The 26,613-nt window shown below is 36.6% G+C and overlaps 1 protein-coding gene across 4 annotated transcripts in view; it reads right to left on the reverse strand.

Moving 5' to 3' along the window:
- The window catches only part of Aff2 (ALF transcription elongation factor 2), a 465,019-nt gene that overhangs the window by 67,554 nt on the left and 370,852 nt on the right, over positions 1 to 26,613 (reverse strand). For all 4 annotated transcript variants that reach the window (XM_015498021.2, XM_015498023.2, XM_015498020.2 and 1 more), the window contains one exon: positions 17,209 to 17,246. In XM_015498021.2, coding sequence (XP_015353507.1) covers positions 17,209 to 17,246 — 38 coding nt within the window. The remainder of the gene's footprint in view (positions 1 to 17,208; positions 17,247 to 26,613) is intronic.

Consider the following 26,613-nt stretch of genomic DNA (forward strand, 5'->3'; position numbering starts at 1 on the left):
CAGATTCATTGAATTTCCAAAAACCAAAACCATACTCCATGAGGACCAAATGGTACAGCGTTTGAATTATTCTTTAGCCACAAATTAGCACCTCTTTAGAGCTTCGTGTTTTTGAGCCATTGATTTTTGATAAATCCTGATTGGCAAATGTGAGAACAGATGTAGGTGTGCCAGATGGTTTTTCCAGACTTACTCCATCTAACTGCCAAACTTTGGGCCAGCGAAAGCTGAGAAAATTAAAGAAATAATTTATTTTTTTCTCTTGACACTGGGAAAGGTGCTCTCTGTAACCACTAGTTCATGCAGTGTGTGCAATGCCATTCATTTGAAAGAGAATCACGTATTCATCTTCTAGGCCAAAAAGAAATATACCAAGGGAGAGAAAACAGAATGTAGTTTTTTTTTTTTTTTTTTATGTGGCACTCTTCAACCTTTCCCTCAGTAGAAACAGACTTTTCTCTTTGACTCTCAGCTGCAGGCCAGAATGTAGTTTTAAAAAAATTTCAAAATGCTGGAAAACAGGGAAAATACCCATTACCGTTATCCAAGATTTTATGAGGAAATGCTTAAATCCTCTGAGCCAACAGTGTTTACAGTTGCAGCAATGAAAATTCTAATTTTGTGCTCTAATGAACACAAAACGATCCATACTCAACCTTGGCAAAACTTATAATGACTATGTAATTGAAGTGACTTTGCCATATTAAAATATTTTGTAAAATTATAGGAAACTGCCAAGTTGTAAGAACATAGACTGGGAAGCCTTGGATATGTGATACAATAGCCACACCACCTACTTGTTTTGTAAATTGGATGAACAATGAACAGAATTAAAGAATACCATTCACACTTCACACAAGCTTACTAAAAACCAACCCACAAGATATTACGTTTCTGAGAAAAATCCACATAATACAGTCATTTTATTTTAAACATCAGAATGCCTCAAGTTATAATTTAACTTTTGCTTTGATATATCTCAGTATACTTAAAATGCTATCAAATTCCTCCACACTATACATTTGGAATTAAGAAAGGGAAGACCTTTTTTCCTAATGTTCTTCCATACTTAGAGTGAGGTAGTAGTTCTCATCCATGCTAAAGTTTGGATAAACCTTGAGACCATGCTAGATAAAAGAAACCAGACCAAAAGGCCACATATTATATGATTCCACTTACATTAAATATTCAGAATAGGCAAACCACACAGAAAGTAAGTTAATAGTCAGGGATTGAACTTTGAGTGCTTCATATTCTAATGTATATTGTACATTCCCTAAGAAGAGGAATATAGTTTATTGTAGTATTTTCCATACTTATTTCACCATAGAAGATTTGCATCTATTGAATACCAGAAGGTACTTAAAAATATACTGGGATTGCTTAATGTAATGGGTAAGCATTTCCCTTTGGGGATGATGAAAATGTTTTAAAATTAATTGTGGGGCTGGGGATGTGGCTCAAGCGGTAGCACGTTCGCCTGGCATGCGTGCGGCCCGAGTTCGATCCTCAGCACCACATACAAACAAGATGTTGTGTCCACCGAGAACTAAAATAAATATTAAAAATTCTCTCTCTCTCTCTCTCTCTCTCTCTCTCTCTCTCTCTCTTTAAAAAAATTAATTGTGATGATTGTTGCCACAATATATGAATATGCTATAAACCAATGAACACTTTAAATTAGTGAATTGTATGGCATGTGAACTACATCTTGATTAAGCTTTTTAAAAGTTGTGTGATAATTTAAAAATTCCATTTTGTAAGTCTACAATAGAGAAAGTTTTATGAAGGATATACATTAGAGGGAATGTTGAATATATTATTCCTGTTCAGCTAATTGATTGAACCATAACTTTCAATTTTCTAGTTCACTTTACTTACTTACAGTGAGAGCATGTTTTGATGACTCTCTACTCAGGACCACTCTCCAGTTTGGTGGCCCCTTTGGTTGGTTGGTGAACTTTCCAGGGTGTGCCCAGTGACTCCACATGCCAGCAGCAGGCTAGCAAAGGAAACTTTTATTTATGGCTTAGTGTGGTAACTTCTCATGAGAATTACTTTACATAACCTACTGATAATTTGAAATCAGTAACACAATCCAGCTTTATTCATCCCAGTATATCTCAAAGTAGATTCTGGTATGTATAATATACATTAGAATACGAAGGGCTTAAAGTGCAACATAGTAGACAACTTAAAATTCACCATTTCACACACTTATTTGACCACTCTACATCAAACACACACACACACACACACACACACACTTTTTTCTGTTTCTGCACAATAATTATTAGCTATTAACATCTTCAACATAATTCATGGTCCATGTTTTAGGAAATACCTACTTAGTCTATAAAATCCACTGAAGGGAGAACTTGGACTTTAAAGCTTTTGGTGTATGAGTACTTTACCTTGCTTTACAATTTTTTAATCTTCACGAAATGAACATGGATACACAAACTCAAATCCCCAGAATAGAATTTTCTAAATTTTTACACATCTTAGCCTTCATAAGAGAGAATTGGAATAGTATGTCAAGATAAGCCAAGAAGATGATTTGCAGTCAAGAGGCTTCAGGGCTTCTGGACCCTGTCATCTCAAGGATTACAAGGATCAGTAACCTTGTATTTCTGTAACATGTGCTACTAAAATACCTTGGTGAAATTTGGATCCCAACAATCTATTGCAAAACCACCCAAATTCAACCCTCATCATGTTGGGGAGTGATGAGACAAACTGCTAAGGTAATTCTCACATATCTAGACATTCAGGTATGTTCAGGTATGTACAGACACTACCATAATATTTTTCACATCACTGTGTGATTGAATAGAGTTTAATTGAGGCAATAGGAAGTGAATTGAGCAAAGGGGAGATTTAACAACAAACTAACAATGCAGGAACACAACTTGATTTTCCAGGGAAGGAGGCTGAACATAATTGTATCTAAGTACTTAGAACTTTTTTGGGAGGTGGGGGGTGGTACCAGGAATTGGACTCAGGAGCACTCAACCACTGAGCCACAATCCACAGCCCTATTTTGTATTTATTTAGAGACAGGGTCTTACTGAGTTGAATAGCTCCTTGCTTTTGCTAAGGCTGGCTTTGAATTAGTGATCCTCCTGTCTCCGCCTCCTGAGCTGCTGGGATTACAGGTATGCATAGAACTTTTGAGCAAACAGGATTTTTGCACAAATGGCTCTATGAGAACAATTCACACTGATATTCTTATATGGTATTGCTGAATTATCAGAGGTATTAATTAGGTATTGCACAGGTTTTTGATAAGGGTATTCCCTCGAAAAGAATTCTCTCCACATGTGGTCGCTCCCTTAATCAAGCTGTTTTGATTAACCAGAGCACTTCTTTCCCCAGACCTGTCAAATATCAGAATGAACTATAACTTTTTCTTTGAAATATAGCAATTTTGTTTGTTATTCATTTTCTTTATGATTCTTGATTGGAAAAATATATGCATATATATGCATATACACACACATATATGATTTTGCTAGCAGAAAAAAATTGTTTCAATAATCATATTTCAGGTTTCACATTATGCTTTCACTTGAGAGACAAATCCAATTGGACATGTAGTTTCATTATGAAGAAACTGTTACATGTGATGACACTGGTTATTGAAAATTGAAATGAAGTGAGAGGAAGCTAACACCAATGTGTATGAGAGTCTTCTTTCTTTGAACGACACAAAGAACTCAATATATCTAATCATTTCTGCTATGCCCACTGGGAACTGAGCTACAATGATATTGCACAAGGTTGCTTCTTGATTGCTGAAAAACCAAGTATGAAGCCATATGCCACTTATATCAGTAGTTAAAAAGCTTTGTGTGGCTTCTGGATCTTGGGAATTGTTTTACCTCCCATCTCTTGGTTAAAGTAAATATTAATAATCTGGACACAAAATTCATAAAGGTAGGCTACAAGTCAGTCAGCATAGACTGATATTTTGACTTTTACATTAATATCTGAATGATTACAAATTTAGAAATAGGCATTAGGCACATCATTTCTGAACAAGTTTTCTTGTGCTCTGACGAATGGCCTCAGCAGAGAGTCTTTTAACAGGAATGCAACAGGGGAACATTTTCTCTTCCTTACTATAGTCTGCCTAAGAAGCTGGAGGGCTAGACGTGCTACATTCTTCTATGAGTTCTGCTCTGTTTCCCTCTATTGTTCATAAAACTATCCTTTCTGGCTGCCACCATCAACTCTTTCATCTTTGCAAATCAAATTGTTTTTTGAGTACCTGTCTTCCAGCCACTAGTGTTAAATTCACCTCAAGGTTACCAGAGCCTCTGATGTGTGGCTTCTTTATCAGTTTCTTCCTCTCCTACCCTTCTTCCTCCTACAGGATCAATGTATTCCCTTTAGAATATTCTCCATTTCCACTTTGTAAAGCTGGGGAGTTGGAGTATATTTCTGAATTTGGGTCTCTTGGTCTGTTGTGATGCATTATGCTGTCAAGATAACTTAGGATTCTCTCTTTTTTAATAATGGTTCTTTTTAATTTTATATATCATTAGGATTCATTTTGACATAATTAATAAAATTGTCGACTATAACTTGCTCTAATTCAGTCCCCCCTACTTCCCCTTTCCCTCTTCTCATCCCTCCCCCTATTCCCCTCCCTGTACTCTAATAATCTTTCTACTTTTTACTTATAGCTTTTTTATTAACAACTAGTGTCTTGTGGACATACATGATGGTGAGATTCACTGTGGTATATTCATATATGTACATAGGAAAGATTTTTGTTATGATTTTAAAAAAGAAGACCAAAGAAGAAATGACTGATGAACAAGCCTACAAAGTGGAGTGAGCACTTTGCTACTCAGTATTTCTCTCCTCTCTCCTCTTACCCAACCCTCCATAATTCGGCCCTCTTGTTCAAGATCACGGAGAAATCTAGAACATTATGCAAAATGGTTTTATGTTAAGCATTTGAAGTAAAAACTACAGTGAATCTTACTACTAGTAGTTGAATATGTAATGTGTATGTTAAAAGCTACAATTTGATTACTTATATTCTGTACAATAAGGTTCCAAAGTAATTCAAAGTAAATTTCCCTAAGATGTCTAGTTATTCTACTCTTCCTGAAGGGATGCTAATGAATGGGCTGCCTGAATGAACAGAATGATTGGGAACTTGAACAGTGCTGATGTGGGTAACGTGCCACTGACACCAAAAAACAGTTTGTTACCATGCAAAGTTTCCTCTGGAGTATGTTCCTCAAGCAGAGGTCATTTTCCAATAAACTCAGCCTTGATTATTGCAAGCATAGAAGCAATCCTTGAGGGAGGATATCAGGCAATTCAATTCTAGAAATGTTGTATGAGACAAAATTAACCCTGTAACAGTGTTATTTCCTGAAATGTAGTCTTGTTTTCTAGTTTACTTTGTAGACATCCGTATTAAGTGAGGAATTTTTAAAAACCCTATCACTGATATGTGACCAAAGGATTTAATTACATACATATTAATGGGGAAAATATGAAATGTAAGAGAGCTTATTTAGTTTTACAATGCTGCACTTATGCCTGCACTCTTGTAGTTAGAAACACCTATGACTCTGTGTGTCAAGCCTTGATAACAGCAGCTTCATTAGTGGTGGCCACTGTGGAACCATCCAACCAGTGGGTAAAGCTACCAAATGCTGTAATAGAAAACTTCATGCTGTAATTGAAAATTGTGACAGGGAGGAGGTTTGGAAGATCAAGCACATCTCTGACTCTTCGGCTCCAAGGAAGAAGACAAGTTTGGGTATTTTAGCATTGGCTGCTCTGTGTCCAATCCTGTTAATTTTGGGGCATCAAGATGGCCTTTCAAAGATAGAAAATAGTACATGTTGTCAGTTGTAACTTAATGCCCTTTTTGTTTCTTATTCCATGTGACAAAAATTTGCCTTCTTTCATTCTTAAAAATGCCTAATGTACATCTTTACCCCTGCACCTTCCCTTCAAAATAAGTAGTGGAAATACTTCCAGAGGAGAAAGATGGGCAGAGACCAGAAGAATCACCTCTAGGGTAAAATGGTAGCTCTCTGACAATGGTAAAACTAACTGTATAATGCCTGAGAGCAAAACTAATATAGAATAGATACTAGTTTAAAAGAAACTTCAGTTCTTTTTTAGGAAAAGGTACTAACTCACATGATAGCTGGTAACTAGTTCAGCAACTGATTATCCAAAAGGGAGTGCAAACTCAGGCTTGCTCATCATACTCATGCTAAGCTAGGGTAACTGAACTTCAGTCATATCCTTAGATGCCTGAATGCATTCATTCCACATATAGAGATTCTATTATATACTAGCTGCTGTTTGAGGTATTACAGTTACAGTAGTGAATAAAAGGTCTCACTTGTATGCATTGTACATTCTTCGGGAAGGTGACACTTTATATATATATATATATATATATATATATATATATATATATGTGTGTGTGTGTGTGTGTGTGTGTATGTGTGTGTGTGTGAAAGAAAGATAGTATGATCATATGTGCTAAAAATAAAAAATAAAGAATGATAAAGTGATAGGAGTGTTTATTTATCTTGAAAGGTTTGTTATTTAGTATATGGTGATGGTCCAAAACTATTGCTCATGCTCAAAGCCCTTGTAAAATCCTTTTTCAGTGCATTCATTGTGTGCAAGAGAAAACCACTCTTATTTTGAACCAACAATCATATTACTCACCTTCACTGTACACTTTTTTTCAACATCTCTGTTTCAGACTAGTTTTCAAAAGTTAAAGCCATATTCCAAGCTCTTCCACCTATCACTAAGGACTGGAAGAAGAACCTCAGGCATGGCTTGATTATACTCTCTGTGGGGCTTTCCCAGCAGGCTTTGTACTACAACAATATCACTGAAGGAAGGGCACAGCTGTTCTCCATTCTGTCATTGCAGGATAGCCCTTATTTGGGTGTTAATTTTAAAACACAAGAGCATTTTCTAGTTTTATCACATATGTAAGCAGATGTTTCTGCAGTGCTTGGAAATAGTAGGTTTTCCTACTTCTTTTCAAAATTCTCCTCTAAAGTCTTGTTGCAATCCTGTCAAATCCCTTTTTGAAAATAGGTGAGGTTTAAATTATATATGAATATATGATATCTATACATTGAGAATGTACGTACATGCCCACATATCTAAAATAAGTTTGCCAACATGTCTAATTTGCTTATTGATCACCATAACATAGTTTGAGTCAAGTTAACCTTTTACCTAGACAGTGTTGGGAGTAGAATACTAGGATACATTTGAAGATAGAGGGAGGGAGGGAGAGGGAGAGAGAGAGAGAGAGAGAGGTTTCTGCATGGAGGTGCTAATATTAACACATGCCCAGCAACCCATGCCACAGTGTTTAGCAATGAAAAGATGAGTATAAATGAGCTCCTTGCCTGTCCTTGACCTCTCCTGACAAATTTTCCTGGAGGAAAATTACATACTCTACAAAGCTGTTCAAAAATCAGCAAAAGTCATAGCAAATTTCTGAAATGTTCTCTCTAAATATCTGGAACCCACTTGTAAGAAGATAGTGCTGGGAGGAGGTAGAAGACAGTCAAAATATTGGTAGGGAATGAGAACTGACAGGAACTTTTGAGAACTTCTTTTAGTTCTGGCTGCCGCTGACTGCCTAATCACCAGCAAAAATTCTGTCTTGGATTTAAGTTACCATGAGTATGGTGGTATCTTGATGTAGAATACATAAACACATGTGCATATAAATACTGGATTATAATGACATTGAATCTATTCCTATCCTATAAATTCTATAAATAGAAACATTTTCCTGTAGAAGAATGATTTACTTTTTTCAGATGTCTGCTTTTTAGATAAGTGTTGTTGGTCCAGGCAAAAGCTTTAAGAAAGCAGAAACTGTTTTCTATTTCAGTGTTGGCCAAAATGAGTCATGTCTATAGTTTTCAGTCCCCTAAACTAAATAATAAGTGATTGCCTCAGGATCTTATTTTGAACACATCCTGTGGTCGATGGAGGGCTGAGTTACAGTTCAGAGCCCTGTGTGCAGTTACCATGGGTGCATGCATAATTTCTTAGGAATGAAAACAACCCTACTGTGCTTATGTTTTTGATGGATAAAAAATGTAGTCCACCAATATGTCCATGAAATGAACACAGAAAATGAAGCTAAAATAATAGTGCTACGTGTCATACCTAAAATAATATAGCTTAGTGTAACCTGGATGTTTAGTGTGAATATAAATATGTAAAAGAAAAAAAATAAATTTAAGAAATAATCAAGGGTTCATGAAAGCACAAGAGAACAGCTGGATGCTTAGAGGAACTCTACCTGAGCTGAGATTTACATAAAAGTCCACAGAGAAGGATTAGCCAGATATAATCAGAAAGGATTGGATATGTCTACTTCTTTGTAAGCAGTTTAAAAGGGTACCTTATATTCCTCCCTAACTCTAACCTATAACTTTCTAGAACAAAAGAATCATTTCCAGCATTTTCTGAGTTCCATCCACATTGAACTGTCCTCCTCTTCATGTCGAAGGGCCAAAGTCTTTGGCAGTGTGATGCTTTTGGTACCCTAGTACATCTGACTATTCTTTCTTTTCTATGCTCCAACTCACAAACTTGGTATTTTCTGTCACTGTGGAAAATACCTCTCTTCTAAGCTGCCTCTAAGTACCAGACATTGCTCACAACACAGCATCTGCTTTCTACTCTTAGTGCCTTTTGAAAGTGTTGTTCTGCTCTCTTGAATGGCCTCCCTCCCACTGTTTACTGGGGGATTCCTGCTGAGACAGGGAGAGCCCCCAAGCAGTTGCTCAGTCCTTCATCTGTGCCCCACAAGATACTGAACAAACTTCAATCACAGAACCTGTCTATGCTATAGTGCAAAGACTTGACAGTTTCTCTACCAGAGTGTGAGGCCTTTCTGGGCAGTGATGTTATCTTACTCATCTATCAACTGAGTCTGATATATAATAGCTACACATTAATATTTGTTAAAAGAACAAATGTTACGTGACTTGCCATGTGATTCCAAGTTTCTGACAGTATTCTGGATATCACTGAATGTAAAAATACAATTCTAGGTGTAACTCTTACATACCCCAAACTGAACAGACTTGTATGAATATAATTAAACAGAGTTGTCCATTCCTGTCTCAGTAGAAAACACTAAAAAGCACAGAGTTAGAAACTAGCATGTGGATCAAAAGGTATTATAATGAATGGAAAATCTAAATCAACTCTTTAGCCTTGCTTGCTTTTATTTTACTTAAAAATCACTAATTTTGGAGGTTATGCAGCTCAGTGATATGTTATTAATCTCCCTCTGGCTTTGCTGTGGATAACACCTCTGACATGTAGGTCATGATGATAACAGTTGCCTAGGGACTTCAAAGTCACTTTTGTGGAAAACACCCACATGCCACTTGTGTCTACACTTGTGTCTGATGGATGGAAAAGCCTATCATCTCTGCCTTCATCTTGCTTATGTCTCCTTTTCCACCTTAACCTTTGGGTCACATTGTGCCTACTCAACTCTGAATTTACATATTATTTAGGGAATGTTTGTGCAGAACTGGTGGTGCAAAGTTAACTTTTCTGAAATATTCTTAATCTCTCCTCCATTTTCAAGGCTAAAAACGCCAAGATAAGAGCATCTAAGATATTTTCAGTATTCACAGGGGCATCAGATCAACAGGCTATCAACCATCAGGTTTTATAACTTCCCCTTGCAGACCAACAGAGATACGCCGGAAGTCTTCATTTATCAATCCTTCCCTAAATTACCCATTACCTAAGGACAAAAGGAGAGTGAAACTTATGTTGAGCTAAGATAGCCATTTCTAGAATTAGTCCACCATCTTCTCACTTTGCTGGCATTCTGAAAAAAATCTTTTTCCTTGCTCCAACAGTTTGTCCTCTAGTCAATGAATCCTTTTCAAATGGTGAGTAAAACAAATTTGAGTTCAATAACAGTATTTTATGATTGTTTTTGCCAACAAAATTAGCTAAATTTCCTTTACAGTGGTTGCATTCCACATTTGCTGGCTTACTTGAGGTATCTCTAATTCAGCAATAAATGAGTGTTTTCTGTTTTTATTTCATTGTCATGGTTATTAAGGTGTTAAATTTCCACTAAAAAGAAAAGGTGCTCATAAAGCTTTGAAGAAACTCTTCTTTACAGATATAAAGTGAATATAATTGTAGCTGGCATAATTGCTAGAGTGCTTATAAATTTCATGATTGATTAGCTTTTGTCACATTTGGTGCTATATTATAAAAAAATAAATTGGCACATAACGTTAGATAATATGACTTAACAAACTACCAACATATTTGTAGGCATAGAAATGGGCATATTTCTCCTGAGACAAGCAGGGACACAGTGGATGGTTGCTGGGAAGTCCACCATCAAGTTTTCACTTGTCTGATTTGAGATTGCCTGGATGATGCAACTCCAATTACCAAGGAAATGGTGGGTGCCCAGAAGTTTGCACAAGTTTCATGAGCTGTGAGGCCGAGTGCTCAAACTTTGTGCATCCAATTGTAGCTATCAGTACAATGCAGATGACTTGGTTTATTTTATTCAGCAATTTAGAGAGGGGTTATGTTCCTCTCTTTCCATTCACTGCCCTTAAACTGGCAAGAGCCAATTAGAGATTGATTAGCAATTTAAGGAGCACAATGGTGTAGGAGCTTCTGTGTCACGAAATGAATGGACAGGGCCATTTCACCCACCACTCTGATGAGGCACTCTGTGGCGACACTTATGTCATTCAGAGGGATGTACCTCTAAATTTTCCTTATTCTCATTGAGGACTGTACCTCAGAACATTTGTAATCCATAAAAATATTTTAGGGTGTGACACTATAAAAGAAACACAGGGGATACTTTATGATGTCATATTTAGGCTATTTCTTTCTTTTCCATGAAACCTTTTCAAATAATGTGCTTACTTCATCTGTTCTCTTGAAAGACTCAGGATGAGGTATTAGGGCACTGGGTCTCTCAAACTACTAACGAAGGCAAGACCTCCCTGAGGTCCTTTATTTCACATTAATTCTAGTAACCAGTTGTATGTTCCATGAAACATGTGTCTTGCCAGATAAAGGTGTCTCTGGCCAAATTTGTGGAAATTTGGGTAAGACAAAGCTCAACAGAACTTCACTGAGCCCATATTATGTGAATGTGAAAGGCAGTGGGGTTTGAACTAAACAAGAACTTGTTCATTGACTTTTTTGGACAGTCCACAAAAGATGTGATGCTATATGCTAAACCTCCATGGTGCTGAAATGTTCTTGTTCAAACCCCACTGCCCTATCACTGTGAATGGGAGCAGGGATTCCACTTAATTTTGTACGTCCATGATGTGCATATGTACAAGAGCATTGTCAGAGACAGGGACAGAATCTGCCTGCAAAATTACATAAGGGGTCATTTCAAAGGCTCTGCCCAACATCCATGGAGCCACAACTATCTTCTAGCTCTTTAAAACACTAATGATGTCACTTCTTGTTATTACTTTCACATATGTTCAAGGCAGAAATGACAGGGAAAGTCATTATGTGTATGTGTAGAGAAAGATACCAGTGTACATATATGCAATCCTTATAAAGTATGTACATACCTTAATCAATATCAAACTAAATCAAATATGTTCTAAAATGAGCATAATTATAAAACAGGCTTTTGAGCTTTCACTTTCTTAAGAGTTAAAAAGGACCATATAAATGGGCTGGGGTTGTGGCTCAGTGGTAGAGCACTTGCCTAGCATGTGTGAAGCACTGGGTTCAATCCTCAGCACCACATAAAAAAATAAATAAAGGCATTCTATCCAGCTACAACTATTTTTTTTTAAAGAGACCATATAAATAATCTAGCTATGGCTTGTAGCAAGGAAGGGCCATGTCCTATTTTATACTACTACCCAATATCACATTCAAGACTTGAACTCAGGTCTACCAACACTTAATGTTTAATAATTAGTGGATTAACTAATGATGCATGTTAACTAACAAGTTAAGAGCTCTACAAAGCTATTTGATTCCACAAAGTTAATCTCTTTCATCTGACTAAGTACTGAGGGCACTAAGCCACCATTTTTTTTTCAGCCTTGGTTCCCAACTTGACCTTACAAGGCATGTACACTATAAGGCAATCTAGGTTCCTTGCATACCCCTGCCACACCTCAAGCCAGTGTCTCAAGCCAGCAGCCCTCAAAGTTCTGGTGCACATATCTCCTCCTCTCCTTTTCCACCCTACAGAGCGGAGAGCTCTCTCCTTATAGCTTCTTTCCCACTTTATCTGTTCCCCTCTTAAACATTTTTTCCTCTTTATCATCTCATATTCTTTCAAATCCAAATTTATCTTTCCTCCTGGACTTTAAAACTCCTTGAGGGTAAGAACTATGTCAGATTTATCTTTAATTCCCTCAGCATCCATCACAGTTCCCAGAATACTGTAGATCTTAAATAAACAGTAACTAGATGAATATAATAAATAATATGCAAACACCATGGACAGGAAAATTTTGTGGCTGTTTGTTGTTTTCAATAATGAAGCCATCATATTTATAAGATGGATTTGTTCCTAAATAAAACTGTAATTTTCTAAGCTGTGTGGATTCTGATTCTGATTTGTGAAAGACAACCACAAAGTTGTTTAATGTTGTTAAAGTGTAAAAGCAGGGAAGAATTTTATGCTTGACAACTGCTCTCTCTCTATCCCCCCTCCCTCTTTTGGTAACAGATGTCAACCTCAGTTAGATTCAACTCAACTTATTAGTGCATGGCTTTTAGCCAAAAGCAATTCACATTTTCAAAAGTGTACTATCACATATGTCTTAATAACAGAAATGTGTTTTTTTTAAATGTATGTGATAAGTCACATATGGTAGGAGAAATCTGTACATCTCTCAGCTCTTGCTGTCATAATACAATCTTGGAGATGACTGCTGCAGAACATTAGCATACAAGCAAAAGTCTCTCCTTTGGACATATTAAAGAGCCAGAGTTTTAACTTACTAATCAAGATTTGTTACCAGTATGGTTTCAACATATTAATATACCATGCATTTCTTGTCTTGATCACTGATCTTAAAAACATTCACTTTTGAATTTTACCTTCACAGATAATATTTAAAATATTTAATATTTCAAGGTAAAGCCTTTAGTGTAATCCAGTACATTATATGCTTATATGCATGAGGTCTATATTTAGTTTCTTCTTTATATGGAGTGTAATTAATGTGTACCATAGTCTCTCTATGTTGACAAAAGTAGCTTACAACCATGAAGTTATTAAAAATAAATTGAACAAATTGTTGAGAAATAAGGAGGGGGAGGTGAAACTCTGAAAGCAGAATATAGACAAACTAAATGGATATTATGAATTATTTACCATCACCCCAACAGAAAGCTTACTTGGCCTGAGTCTGATATTTTTAAAATTGCACATGCCCTTTGCAATCTCCCCACCTACACACAACATAGAACAAATAGAATGTCTGGATACGTGTTCATTGGTTTCTGAGAAATTATTGCCCTGTCAATGGATCTCACAACCAATGGGTGTTTAAGGGCAGCTTGGAATGATCATTAGGTGACATATCAGTCTCAGAAAGTCTGAACACACAATAAGGGCTCTGTAAATATCCACTTGTTGTTTGAAAAGCCCCACAAAGAAAGAATTGATAGTTTAAAGTTCCGTGTCATGAAAAAGCTTACTGCCTTTCTTTACCTGACCATCAACAGCAGGAGTTGCCAAACTTTTTTATAAGATGCCAGATGGTAAATGTGTTTGGCTTTGTAAGCTATATAGAGTCTCTGTTGTAACTAGTCAACTCTATCATTATAACACAAAAGCAGCTACAGATAAAATGGAAATACATGAGTGTGACTCTATTCCAATAAAAGTTTCTCTATAGATACTGAATTTGGAATTTCACATGTCATAAATATTCTTTGTCTTTTGATTATTTCCCAACCATTTGCCAAACTCTTCACCAAAGGACTAAATCAAATCAGCTGTAACTGATGCCACCAGACCTTAACTTTCCAGCAACAGTGCTCATACTTTCTGTTATATGCTCCTAAAGGAAATCATATATTAATTCTTGCATTTGAGATAAAGCAAAGCAGGTGGAAGGATCAATAGCAACATTTTCATTCCTAGCATGAATAAAGAATAACAGTGACTAATTGACTTGGGCAGTTACAACACACAAGTCCTTTTGACTTGATAACAACACTCTACTAGAGTTGGAACCACCAACCTTATTAAGCTTCCAGGCCAGATTTCTAGAAGAACTATTGTTTGATATGTGTCCAGTTTGTTTATTGTTCATTCTTTCAGAAAACATGAATTGAATCTTTATTTTCTTTGGGGGTCCCAATATACTATGAGTAACCAAAATTCTTTGGAAGGCATCAGAAATGACAACAGGACCATTATGTTAAAAATGTTTTTAAAACTCTGACTCTGTTCTTCTCTCAGGTAGTGTAACTGAACCATGATTTGGAGTTTTTAATCCCTGAGATGAGGTCTTGAAGATGCCTCTCTTGTTAAAGTTCCCATATACCTGTGGCTGGGCAAGTGGGTTTAGTATGGTGAATCCAAATGCAACAAAATATCCATACTCACACTCAGAATGCCATATTATTTAATCATAAGACAATTCGAAATATCTGTCAGTTGGTCATAACTTTTAAGCAGCCTTTCAAGTAAATTTAAAAGTGGGAAGCTCTAAAGACTAGAAATAGACCCACCACATTACTCAACTATCCCATTCCTTGGTATTTATCCAAAAGAACTAAAATCAACATAGTACAAAGATACCAGCACATCAATGTTTATAGTAGTGCAATCCACAATAGCCAAGTTGTAGAATAAGCCCAGGTGCCCATCAACAGATAAATGAATTAAGAAAATGTGATACACACACACACACACACACACACAAAATGGAGTTTTATTCATCCATAAAGTATGAAATCATGGCACTTTCTGGTAAATGGATGCAACTGGAGAACATCATGCTAAGTGAAATAAGCCAGACTCAGAAAGTCAAGGGTCAAATGTTTTCTCTCACAAGCAGAAGCTAGAGCAAAATAAGAGAAAAGAGGAGTGTGTGTATGTGGGGAGGGAATTCCATGAAAATAGAAGGGAGTTCAAAGGAAAAGAAGGGTATAGAGGCGTAGGGAGGAAGGCTGGGAAAAGCGAGGAACTCCAAAATGAAATTGACCGAATTATGCTATGCACATATATGAATGTCACAGTGAATTCCACCTTAATATGTGTGTGTGTGTGTATCAACAATTAAAAATAGATAAATAGAAGGAAGATCAGTAGAGGAAGAGAGAGAGAAAGCGGGGGGAGGAGAAGCATTGGGGACTTAAATGGACTGAATTATATTTCAAGCATGTATGATTATGTCAAAATGAACTTCAGTATATATATAACTATGATATACTAATAAAATTTTTTTTTAAATATAAAGCTCCATAATCCATTTAGTCTTCCAGTTTTCCTTTTTCTTCTCTTTAAAACATTCCTTAAGGTGCTAGAAAGTAGTCTGTACTGTGAATCAATAAGAACTCTTAAAAATATAATTACTTTTAGGGTCAATCCTCACAAGGAGCTAATAGAAAACAGGTTCCTCTTCGAAGCCATTAGAATCCAAGGTAATGCAGCCATGCACAGTGACAAAGCGCTTTCCTGTGGATGCAAATATAGAGCTTGGGACTTACTTCTTATTGGAAGGGCTTGAACTTGGAGATGTTTGTCTTATTGAGGGTCAGATTGACACTCTTCCAGACCTTGCCCTATACCTTGTGACCTGGGGCACACATCTACAAACAGGCAGACTAAAGGGAGGGGTGCAATCAACTGTGGGAAAGAGGATTACTAATGGCCCACTCAGGGACTAAAGAACTGGCCTTGGCCTCATTAGTACCATCCCCTAATCCATGGAGTTCTCCAGCCACAGGCTCACAATGGAGCAGCCTTTAGGGCATACAGAGAGAAAAGAAATCAGGCTGCAGAGAAGATTTCAGTCCCAATCAAACAACTAGATGAAAACTCATATTCTAAAAAATATTTGCACAGGACCATTACAACATAACACATCTCCAGACTGCAGAAACCCTTTCAGAGGCAACAGAGCCTGACAAGAGAATATACTGTGATATAAGAAAAATGAAACTTAAAAACTTAAAAACTAACTTCACAATACCTTTTGGAAAAATGTAGTAGGACTTGGATATAGTGGTATGCTAAATACTACCCTCATGCTCTGGAAAGTTAATTCTTTTACACAACACACAGCCTTCTTATCCTTGGAATTAGCTGATACATTCTTTGAAAAACTATTAAAAATCAATTACTCCCATTTCTGTATTTGATATCAGCTTTAATGGAAGTTGGCTGACATCAATTAACACATACTTCCTAGACATGTGATAGTATTAGACCTATAACAACCTAGAGAAAGTCTTTCCTTGGTCTCATGGCTGACAGGACCTGTATGTGCCATACAACTCTGATCAATCCTGCTTAATTTGAAAGTCTCCCTTCTGGAAGAGATAGGATGTATAAGATGTAATATATTTTGAAAAGAGTGCTGTGTGGCTTGTTTATAATTTAAGGGTACCCCATAAAGTGCTACAAACCAACCTTATTTAAATGTATTTCTTATTAGCTACAAACCAACCTTAGTTAAATGTATTTCTATGAGCTTTTCATTAACAGAATATTGAGGCCTTGATTCCAAGGTGCCAACCCTCCCTATGTGGCTGGGGATCACTTGGCACACTTTCAGCCATTTACATCTCTGTCATAGGTCCAAGGTTTGCAATTAAAAATGTAATCTTTTTAGCATGTGCAAAACCCAAAGGCTTGAAGTAGTATGCACTGAATATGATTATAATAGTATTTGGCAGCTACTCATGGAAGACACATATTAATTTATGTAAACTCTGTACAACTTGGGGCATTTCCTCATCAGGGACACAAGGAAAAATATAAACTGTTGCCTGTTTATTGGAGGTTTTTTTTTTTTTTTTGCTTGTTTTGTTTTTGTGTTTAAATTGTCATGAATAGAGATTAACTCAAAATCCATGGTCTGTTTTATGACCTTATTTTTTCACATGTATGGAGTCCATTAAAATTAACATTTCTAACCAATAAAAATAATAACTTACTTTACAGGATTATTCTTAGGTTTTGCCTTTTCAACAGCCTGTAGACAGAAAAAAAATGCAATTAGACAACATTAGTGGTCATAATCTTTGGACTAGTATGCAGAACAATAAGCAACATAAAATGCTCTTCAGAAACATAAGGAGCTAGCCGAAGCAGGCTGCTGTAGATAAGCAGACTGGAGACACAAAAAGCAATTTTCTTCTCCCAGGGAATGTGTTTACCTGTCCAAGTGCAGCTTTCAAACACAGGCAGGCTCTGTCAGGTCTGCTTGCAAAGTTCACCTGGGGCCATGTGAGTGGGCTCTTGGGTGCACAACTAGGTCCTTCCCTGCACACCTTGCACTTTAATCTTACCCCATGTGAGATGACGGCCTGATTGGGTTCTAATGGCAGTATGGGGAGAGAGGTGTAGAGGTGTGGTTACAGGCATACCCCAGGACTTTTAGATCTGTGTGGGAGGGAACCATTCACCCTGGCTTTACTATTGACAACTAGCCACACCTGCCCAAGTGTCCATTTCCAAAATCACTTTTATTAGCAGACACCACAAAAGGGCAAGGAGTGACCAAATACTGAGATCAATTTCCTCCCATGGAACCTTTAAGAAAACACACACCAAATCTCAAAATGAGGAAATCTCTGGGTCTCTCGGCCTGCGTCACCTTAGACATGGAGCCTGGTTCCAGTTTATTGCTGAACCCATTGATCTGTGTACAGTCCATTTATCATTCATGAAAAGAGCTAGTGATCTTCACAGTATATTAGAAGAAACAACTCAGATCATCTGTCAACAGCCCTCTTATTTCTGTTTCCCTCTCCACAGGGATTTCATCTTCTTCGATTCTTCTGGAATTAAAATGTTGCTAAGCAACACAGCTGGGGGCACTGATGGCAGAATGGCTACAGTCTATCAAACTGTTTAAACACCTGGAGGGTTTTAGTGATGATTTTTTCATATTTCTGTAGCCTAATTATGTAATCAGAACCAAACTTGTACTCTCTTAGACTTTTTCAAGCTATAGAAAGAACATTTAATATGAAGAGAATTGGAGAAGCAATTTGACAACCTCATGGCTGTTCAGACCCTTTAAAAAAATACCCATTAGAGGACCTTTATAATTGTGAATCTTGGAAGTGAGGAAGGGCTAAGGAAGAAGAGAATACTGATAGAATGCAGATACAACCACTTTAAAAGACAACTCTCTATATATCTATATAGATATAATGCATTTAAAACTGGACTTGACATTCTGAGTAACCAGTGAAATTTAGCATACTGAATGCCTCTGTGCATATCAACTCAATGCACTCAATAGCAATTCAAAACAGACAAAAAAACCTGAAACACTTCTTAAGTTTATATGTTAGTATTAGAAATTCAAATCCTTCTCATGTAGTAAGTCTCACATTCTGTTGCTAGATGAATACCCATTAATGTTTGGGCACTTTCTTTAGCTTGGTAGGCAAAAAACCATTTGTCTCCACTGTGCCTGAGTTTAAATTTTGGCTTGTGCTAGAATTAGAAGATAGGTAGGGGATGAGGTAACAGATGAAAATTAGAAAACAAGAAATAAGTGTCTGGCTGGCCCAAATCACCTCTCACAGATATCTAGGCTATCAAATCCTGTTCCTGTGTAGTCCATGTAGTAGATGCTAATACTGTCCATCAGATAAAAAAAGGAAGAGGCAAATGCTGTGAAAAAGTGAATGCTAGCCATCACTTTTTCCTAGAGTAGTGGTTCTCAATATGCACAGGAACACACACTTACATCTTTCTTTCTTTCTTTTTTAAACCACTGAGAACTGTCTGGTTTGGAATAAATAATATGGTAGTGGGTTAAAGGCATGTCACTGTGAACACTGTGGAATTGCATGAATCCACTGTTTTTGATCCTTTAAAATCCAAACAAATCTGTTTTTGAAGACTTAGGTTATCCTAAAGTAATGGGTGCTGTGTTCAAGTAGTTTCCTCTTAAAGCATGCTGGATGTGACAGGATGAACATGCCACTGGCAGAAGATGGGGAGGGAGAAATCAAAGTGACATTGCATAACCTAGCTTTGATTCCAAGACATGCTTTTGAAAATGTCCTCTTTGCTCTATGTTTTAGAACTGTCAATTAGACCCAGTTATTTTTCTCTGATAAGGAGGAACATTGTCTTGTTTGAGGCCAGTTTCTTTGAAACACATGTCTTTTTATACAGCCATCATAGGAAAATAACTTCATTCAAATTAATCTTTTCTGGGTTGCTTGGCTATTGATTGAAAATGTCTATGCTGAGAGATTTTCTTCTTTGAAAATTAACTCAGGATCATTCTGACATCCCCACAGCTATAGTGTAGTCAGATGTACTCAGGTCCTCCTGTTTGCTCATCACCTTGAATTTCTAAACTAGATGGTGGCAGAGAGTTTCTGCCAGATGAGACACAGATCACAATTTATGTTCTTCACTTTCACTATAATTTGATGTTATTTTAGGCATGCTGCAAGGAATTATTACATTAAGAGACTCTGAAGAAAAATTTTTAAGTGAATTTTTGGGGTGCAACTGATTTGTGCCTTTAAGGCAAACACAAATTATTCTACAAAACAGACAAGAGGAAAAATTCCTCTTTTGAAATAAGTGGACATGTGAAGATAATCCTAAATTCTAGGTTCATGTACCAAGATGAGAGACATGATGCAAAAAGAGGCAAATTAAAAGGAAATGACATGGTACAATTCCCAAAGCATTATCGGCATTACACATTGGAGTACAGCTAAATTTGAGTTTAAAAACATACATTAAAGTAATTTAAATTGATTGGAAAATGGAGACTAGATAGTTAACAGTTATGCTGCTTTAATTTTATAATGTATATATGTCATTTAAAACTTACATTTTCCTTATTTTGTGCCATGTTTCCCTAATATGATACTTCTTTCCCTAATATAGTATTGCCCTATGTGGGTCACCATTGAGCTCTAAGGAAATAAATTAAAATGTTAAGGAATATACTTTGATGTAATGTGGATGGGCATCAGCAGGCTATAGTGGATGAGGACCAGCTGGAAATGATTAAATCTTGGGTTCTAGTCTCAGGTTTGCTACTCACAGTATTGATAAGGCACTAATACTTCTGACCCTCAGTTTCCTTATTTTAAAAATGAAAAGAATTAGTCCTGTCCTTTCTACATCAAGGGTAATTGTGAATAGTGAACACTGATGGCCATGCTCTGGAAACTGTAGTATGCTACATAAATGCAGTGCTATTTGATTGTGACTGCTTCCCATATTGGTGTTGGTGTATAGTCATGTTGTCTATGGGCTTACTGAGTAGTGGCCGAATTTCAGTATCAGACCTATGCAGTTATTCCAGTGAGTATTATGGGAGTCACTAAGCTCTTCTCACCATATCAAGAGTAATTCTGGGTTGAACATAATGCCTCTGTCTAGAAAATAGCACTCATGGAAGATATTGATGGATTGAAATTCTACTGTCAAGCCTGTAGACCAGCAAGAAAAGGCCCTGTACCATCACACAAGGTTTGTTCCATGCATCTTCTTGAAAGGGGTAGTAAAGAGGTCAGGACACCTGAGGTAGGGATGTGGGGCAAAAACACATGTCCATATACACAAATCAGTCAGCCACTCTCCCTTTCCTTCTCACTTTTCCTCTCTCTCTCCTACCCTCCCTCCCTCCTTCCCCAAGGAAATTTAGGATGATTAATCCCAAATTTCCATGTGATCCTTCCTTTAGCAGTTCCTCCTTCTACACTTCACTCCATGGTGGAAAGTGGGTTCTTTTCTTTTTCACTAACGTTTGACTACATGGATGAGGAAGCCCTGAGGTGATTATTCAAGGTAAGCCACTTCCATGACATGGCATCTTGAGAAATTATATGCTATGGAGAAGGCACTTTCCTGATTCTAAAAAGTGTTTATAAACTGATTCCTCTCATTACCAACATAGTACTGTTTAGGGTATGCTGCTAAGCAAATTTATTTCCTCAGGAGAGGTGATGTGGCTCAGGCCAGGCTTATAGTCACTCACTCATTACAACTATCTTCCTCAAAGAAGAAACTGTTTTTCCTTTTATATAAAAAAATCCTTGTGCTACACTGAAGCTAAAGTGATTAGGAACTATATTAAATTATAAAAAAAGTATATCATATAGAGCTATCACCTAAATAAATAAATAAATAAATAGCAGGAAGGAAATTACATGGTTGTTTATTGATTCCTATCTACTGCAGAATACAAGACATCTTACATTGTAGAGATAAAATGCTACTTATAAAGTATTTAGAAAACTTACTAGTCATCTACTATATAATAACCAAACTTCTTTAAAATTTTATGACAAGGTAATTCTGATCCAATGATCAGATATCGTTAATTGCTATCTGGTCAACTAAACTTGTGTACTACATTTATAGAAACTTTATAGAATCTTTTTGCTTTTCAGACGCAAGCTCTGAATAGTTATATCCTGACTTATGACATTACTTTCCTCTTGAGATTTACAGAAAACAAACTCAATGCGATATGTTTCCTGTACATTGAGCCTGTCAAAGCAAGCACTCGGGTGGCCTAGAGATATTGTAGCAGTAGACTCATTTTACAAGGCTATGTATTCAGGAACTGCTTTTTTTCTATAATCAATAATAATGCTGTCAGTCAAGCCTAAAATGTGATTTTATTAGTATTGCCCTATATGGCATTATGTGCTTTTCCCTGGCATTCTGCTAGCAGATACATCTAAGTTGAGTCTCCACAATATGTTTCCTAGTAAAAAGGAAAATGTCAGTAGTCGAGATAATTTCAAATAAGTAGATGTTAAACAGCATGGAACTAAAACATAAGAACAATTCATTGCATGGGTTTTGTGTTTGTTTTACTGTTCCTTTTTAAAAAACTTTTCACATGATTGTGCTGTAAGACACAGCTGAACCATAACCTAGTGTCATGTATTGGTAAATGGTATTGATTGCCTAAGTTCAGAAAAGAAACTCCTCTATTAACAAATGAACTCATCATTAGGGTATTCAGATGGTCTAAAATCAATACCAACAGAATTGGTTAAATCAATTAAAGAGACATATACTGAGAGTACTTTCCCAAATATAAAAATGAATTGCTTAATTACAGCATTTAAATAGATTTTACTGGAATGAGGAAAACAAGAATAGACATTGTACCCATAGGCTGATGTTTCAGCTAGTCACAAGCATACACAGCCAGGATGGAAGATTTAAGAGGAGAAAATGTGATTCAACATATTGCAACACCTGGATGCCTGCTACATTTCTGATTTTACATAAAGGGACTGCAATCTCTAGGGAAATACCACCTACTACTATATTTTTAGCCCTCTGGATGGGCCCCTGGAAGGGTACAAGGAAACATCCTATATTTGAACCTTGAACCACTAGGAATCATAAATGTGTCCCAATCCTTAGACACTAGGTTTTCCACATTAATTTGATTACTTTTTCTATAGATCAATTAAATTGGCCTGTGTTAGACATAGGAGGCAGAAACAGAATTTTGACAGCAGAGAATAAAGAATATTTGTTCCAGGTAGAGTGAACTGTGTCTTGAACCTAATAGTCACTTAATAAACATTTACTGTATAAATCAATCATGTATGATTGGGAAGCCTGAGAGTCCTGAACATTGCACTCCAGTATGATAGAGTATCATGGAGAAACCTATATTCCATATAGAAGGAAAGAGAGGTCTCCAGTGGAACTGCTGAGTTGTAGGCCCATGTGCAACTGGATCTGCCACTGAACATGAAGCTCTAGTTCACACCACAAAGAAGAGTCTGGGTTGGCATTGCCAGGGCAAATCCCCCATTCAATTGCTGGCAGAAGTTATGTTTCCTTTCTGACTCTTCCTGAAACTACTGCCTAGCTTAGTCCTTACTCCCTCTCATAAAGACTGTGGCCAGTGCCTATGTGTTGCTCCATTGTCTCTCTATCCTTACCCCATTTTATTTTCTGCTACAAGATGAATTTTTCTGAGGCTCCACTTTGATCAAATCACTCTCATTCTCAGAATCTGGGCACTTAAAAGGTAGCTCAGTGGTAGAAACCTAATATCTCCAACAATTCACTTGCCTAGCATGTACAATCCTTGGGTTCAACTCACAACACTGCAAAAAAAAAAAAATCCTTCCTAGCTTCCCATTGCTTATTAACTTTACATATCAACCTCACTCACCCTGCTGTTCATGGCTCTACCACATCCAATTGAACAGCTACTGCATACTACATTCCACTTATCTTTACATATATATTTTGCTAATATGGGAGCCAGTTTTCCAGTGTCTTGCCCAAAGATGATGTGACAACAGAATTCAGAAGTATACACATTCCAAAAAGCCTTGCTCCTTTCACACTGTCTATTGTGCTGAATAGAAAACCCTTTTAGCAAGATTCATTTGTCAAGTGGTGATTTCCTTTATAAGTAAAGTTTTAGTTTATTGTAAATAAATGAAAAATGTGCTGTCTTTGGTGAAGAAGCATGTTTCACCCATAAAAGTCATCTGTCGACACTAATCATCATACTCTAAGTAGAGTAAATACAGAGACACTAGGTAGAACATCTTGGTATGGGCTTAAGGTGTTTATTTTCCCCATCAGAGGGGCCAATATAAGTGGCACTTGGTCACTGCTCCCCTGGGGTTTGTGGATTTGAAAATTCAATTTTCTTTTCCCCAACCAATCTGAGCCCTCTTGCCCTTGATGTTAAGAGTGCACAACTCACAAAATGACATGTGTCTTTTGGTAGAAGACAATAAATACCTAATAGAGGCTCTCTCCCAACCATATGTAACCAGAAAAAAATAGAGTATTCATAGCATATAATACATACTCAATGATTTGAGCAGTCCAAAAATTCCATGGGAGCAAATGCTGTATGAAATATGGATTATGTGGTCCCATGTACAATGGAAAGTTCTGATTTTTAAATCTGTTCATCCACCTATATTCTGAGTGGTCAATCTTGAATTGGCAGCTAATCTCTAATTTGGACAACTCTTCTGTGTACCTACAATATTTATGCTCTTTGCTCTTGATATATAAATAGAAAAGTAAATATGACTGCTTATGAATAAGATAAATTGTGTTTCCATTCAGGACAAAGTCTTTGGTGTTTACAGTCTGCCTGGGGGTTTTGGTAGTGGATGGGAGATACATGGAGGGCAAAGTGAAGCATGCTTGACCCCAAAACTAAAGCTTCAACAAATTTTTCAAGGCCAGCATATTGATTTCTAAATATTACATTTTTGTAATTTGGAAAATTGTTTTGTTACACAGCTTTTTTAGAGATGTTCATATTTTTGTAGAAATATTCTACAACTCTGATTAAATTCAAAGTTTGGGAACTTACACACAATGAAGCATTTCCCAAAGCTTACTTACTAATGACTCCAAGATGAAACCTAATATCTCCAACAATTCATTGAAACTCAAATTGAGGAGATGAAGTGATCTAAGAAAAATAACATACTATTGGATCAAACTGGGAATGGTGTGATAGCAGAGAAAGGACCAGTGCTATTTAGCTACTCCCTCTAGCCTAGAGGCAGTGACAAGGGCAACATGGTGATGCCTCTTCCTTCTGGCACTTCAATTCAAATCTGTTCTTATTGATCCCCAGTTTCCCAGAGGTGGCTGCTATTCCTACTGGGACCATCTTTATGGGGCCAGATATATGTTACATGCTTTTTGTGGATGAAAAGGCTGTGTCCATCTGTCCTATATGAGGGTTATCTATTCAGACATAAAAGATCATTCCCATTTTTGTTTCTGTTTGGATCTGGGGCAAGCAGTGCACCCTCACTGGTGTCTGATTTATATCTATTATGAGAAAAGTGCTAAGCTAAGCAGAAGAGCCATTTGTTTTGCAATCAAAATGCTCATGGATGGATAATTCATAAAGTGTAGTGGACATTAGCCAGTATTTGGTCATCACTGACCATGTGACAAGCACAGCATGTAAAAACACTGTACTTCTATGCATCTCTATATGCTTAAGGCATTGTATTATATGGAGATTACAAGTCAAAATATTTGGTACTAAAAGCTGAAGACCTAATTACAATGAAAAAATTCAGCATGTGGGTTTCTAAACAGACACAGACTTGCTACAAGCATATTAAAAATCACATCATACAAGCCCTAAGCAGTTTCTTATTAATCTAGTCTCTATGCTAATATAGTCAAATGGGAAACACAATCTTGGGAATATAAAGGCCAATGTTTTTCTATTAACCTTATATGTTATCCTATTTACTTTCCTGTCTTTAATGAATAAATTAAAATGTACTCTCATTCTTTAATTGCTGTATAGTTTGAATGTGACAATATACAGACTTTATTCAGTTACATTCTGCAACCTTAATAGTCCAAACTTTATCATTTTGTGGGGGATTTCAATGAAAGACAATGATAGATAAACTGTTTACATTAAAAGACTCTATCAAAGTTATTTTGCACCCAGTTTCATCCTAATCCATCTGCCATTTCTCTAGATCTGACAGGCTGACCTCTCTTGCTGTGTGTGTTGTATTGATGTCATTACTGAAGAGGCCTTCCCCAGCCTTTCCGCTGATAACAAAGTAAATGGAAATGTGGCAAAACCTTGGGGAAGTAACAACTTGGTCAGCATGATGAGGGAGAACTGTGGCTACAAAATAGGACCGATTACAGCAGGGAAGAGTATCTGTTGTCACAACTAATGTATTCACTACAGCGTGTCAACTCCAAAAGACACAACTGATAGCAGGAGTAAAATTTATTGCATCTTTTTCATTAGCAAACTTTCAACATAAAACGGGTTTCCAATTTAACTTGGAAAATGTTTTGGAAGTTTAATAGGCATTATATGTATCAGGAACACATCCCAAAGCTGCCAAAATGTTCAAGTTTTCAGCTTTTATGTAATTCATTTCATTTACAATTATCAAATGAAATCTAGCTATTTGAAGCTGGCCCAACAACAAAAGCAAACAAAATTCATTCAAATATAAAACCAAAATCAAGAATCTGTATTAAAAGCAATTTTTTGTGTGTGTATAAAGGAGATATATACAGACAAAAATGAAATAATCTAATGGAGTGGAGAGGAAAAGTTAAGAATTATTTTCTGTAAATGGAATATGCTTGAGGTATGTTTCTGCCACTAGCAACTAGTTGAAAAGTCCCCACAACCTCAAGTAACCTGCTTTGAATGAAGTGCACATTTCAAAGTGAATGAGGGCAATCCTTAGGCAGTTAAATAGATGTGGGGACACTGGAGCTACTTACCATAATGTACCCAGACACAGACATTAGAATGCCTGTATATCCAAAGAAATTTGGAATTCTACAGCTCTCTTCTTAAAGTACTGCATATGAATTTAAGCTTTATC

This window comes from Marmota marmota, unplaced genomic scaffold (genome assembly GCF_001458135.2).
Source record: "Marmota marmota marmota unplaced genomic scaffold, marMar, whole genome shotgun sequence".
In the NCBI taxonomy this organism is placed as follows: Eukaryota; Metazoa; Chordata; class Mammalia; order Rodentia; family Sciuridae; genus Marmota; species Marmota marmota.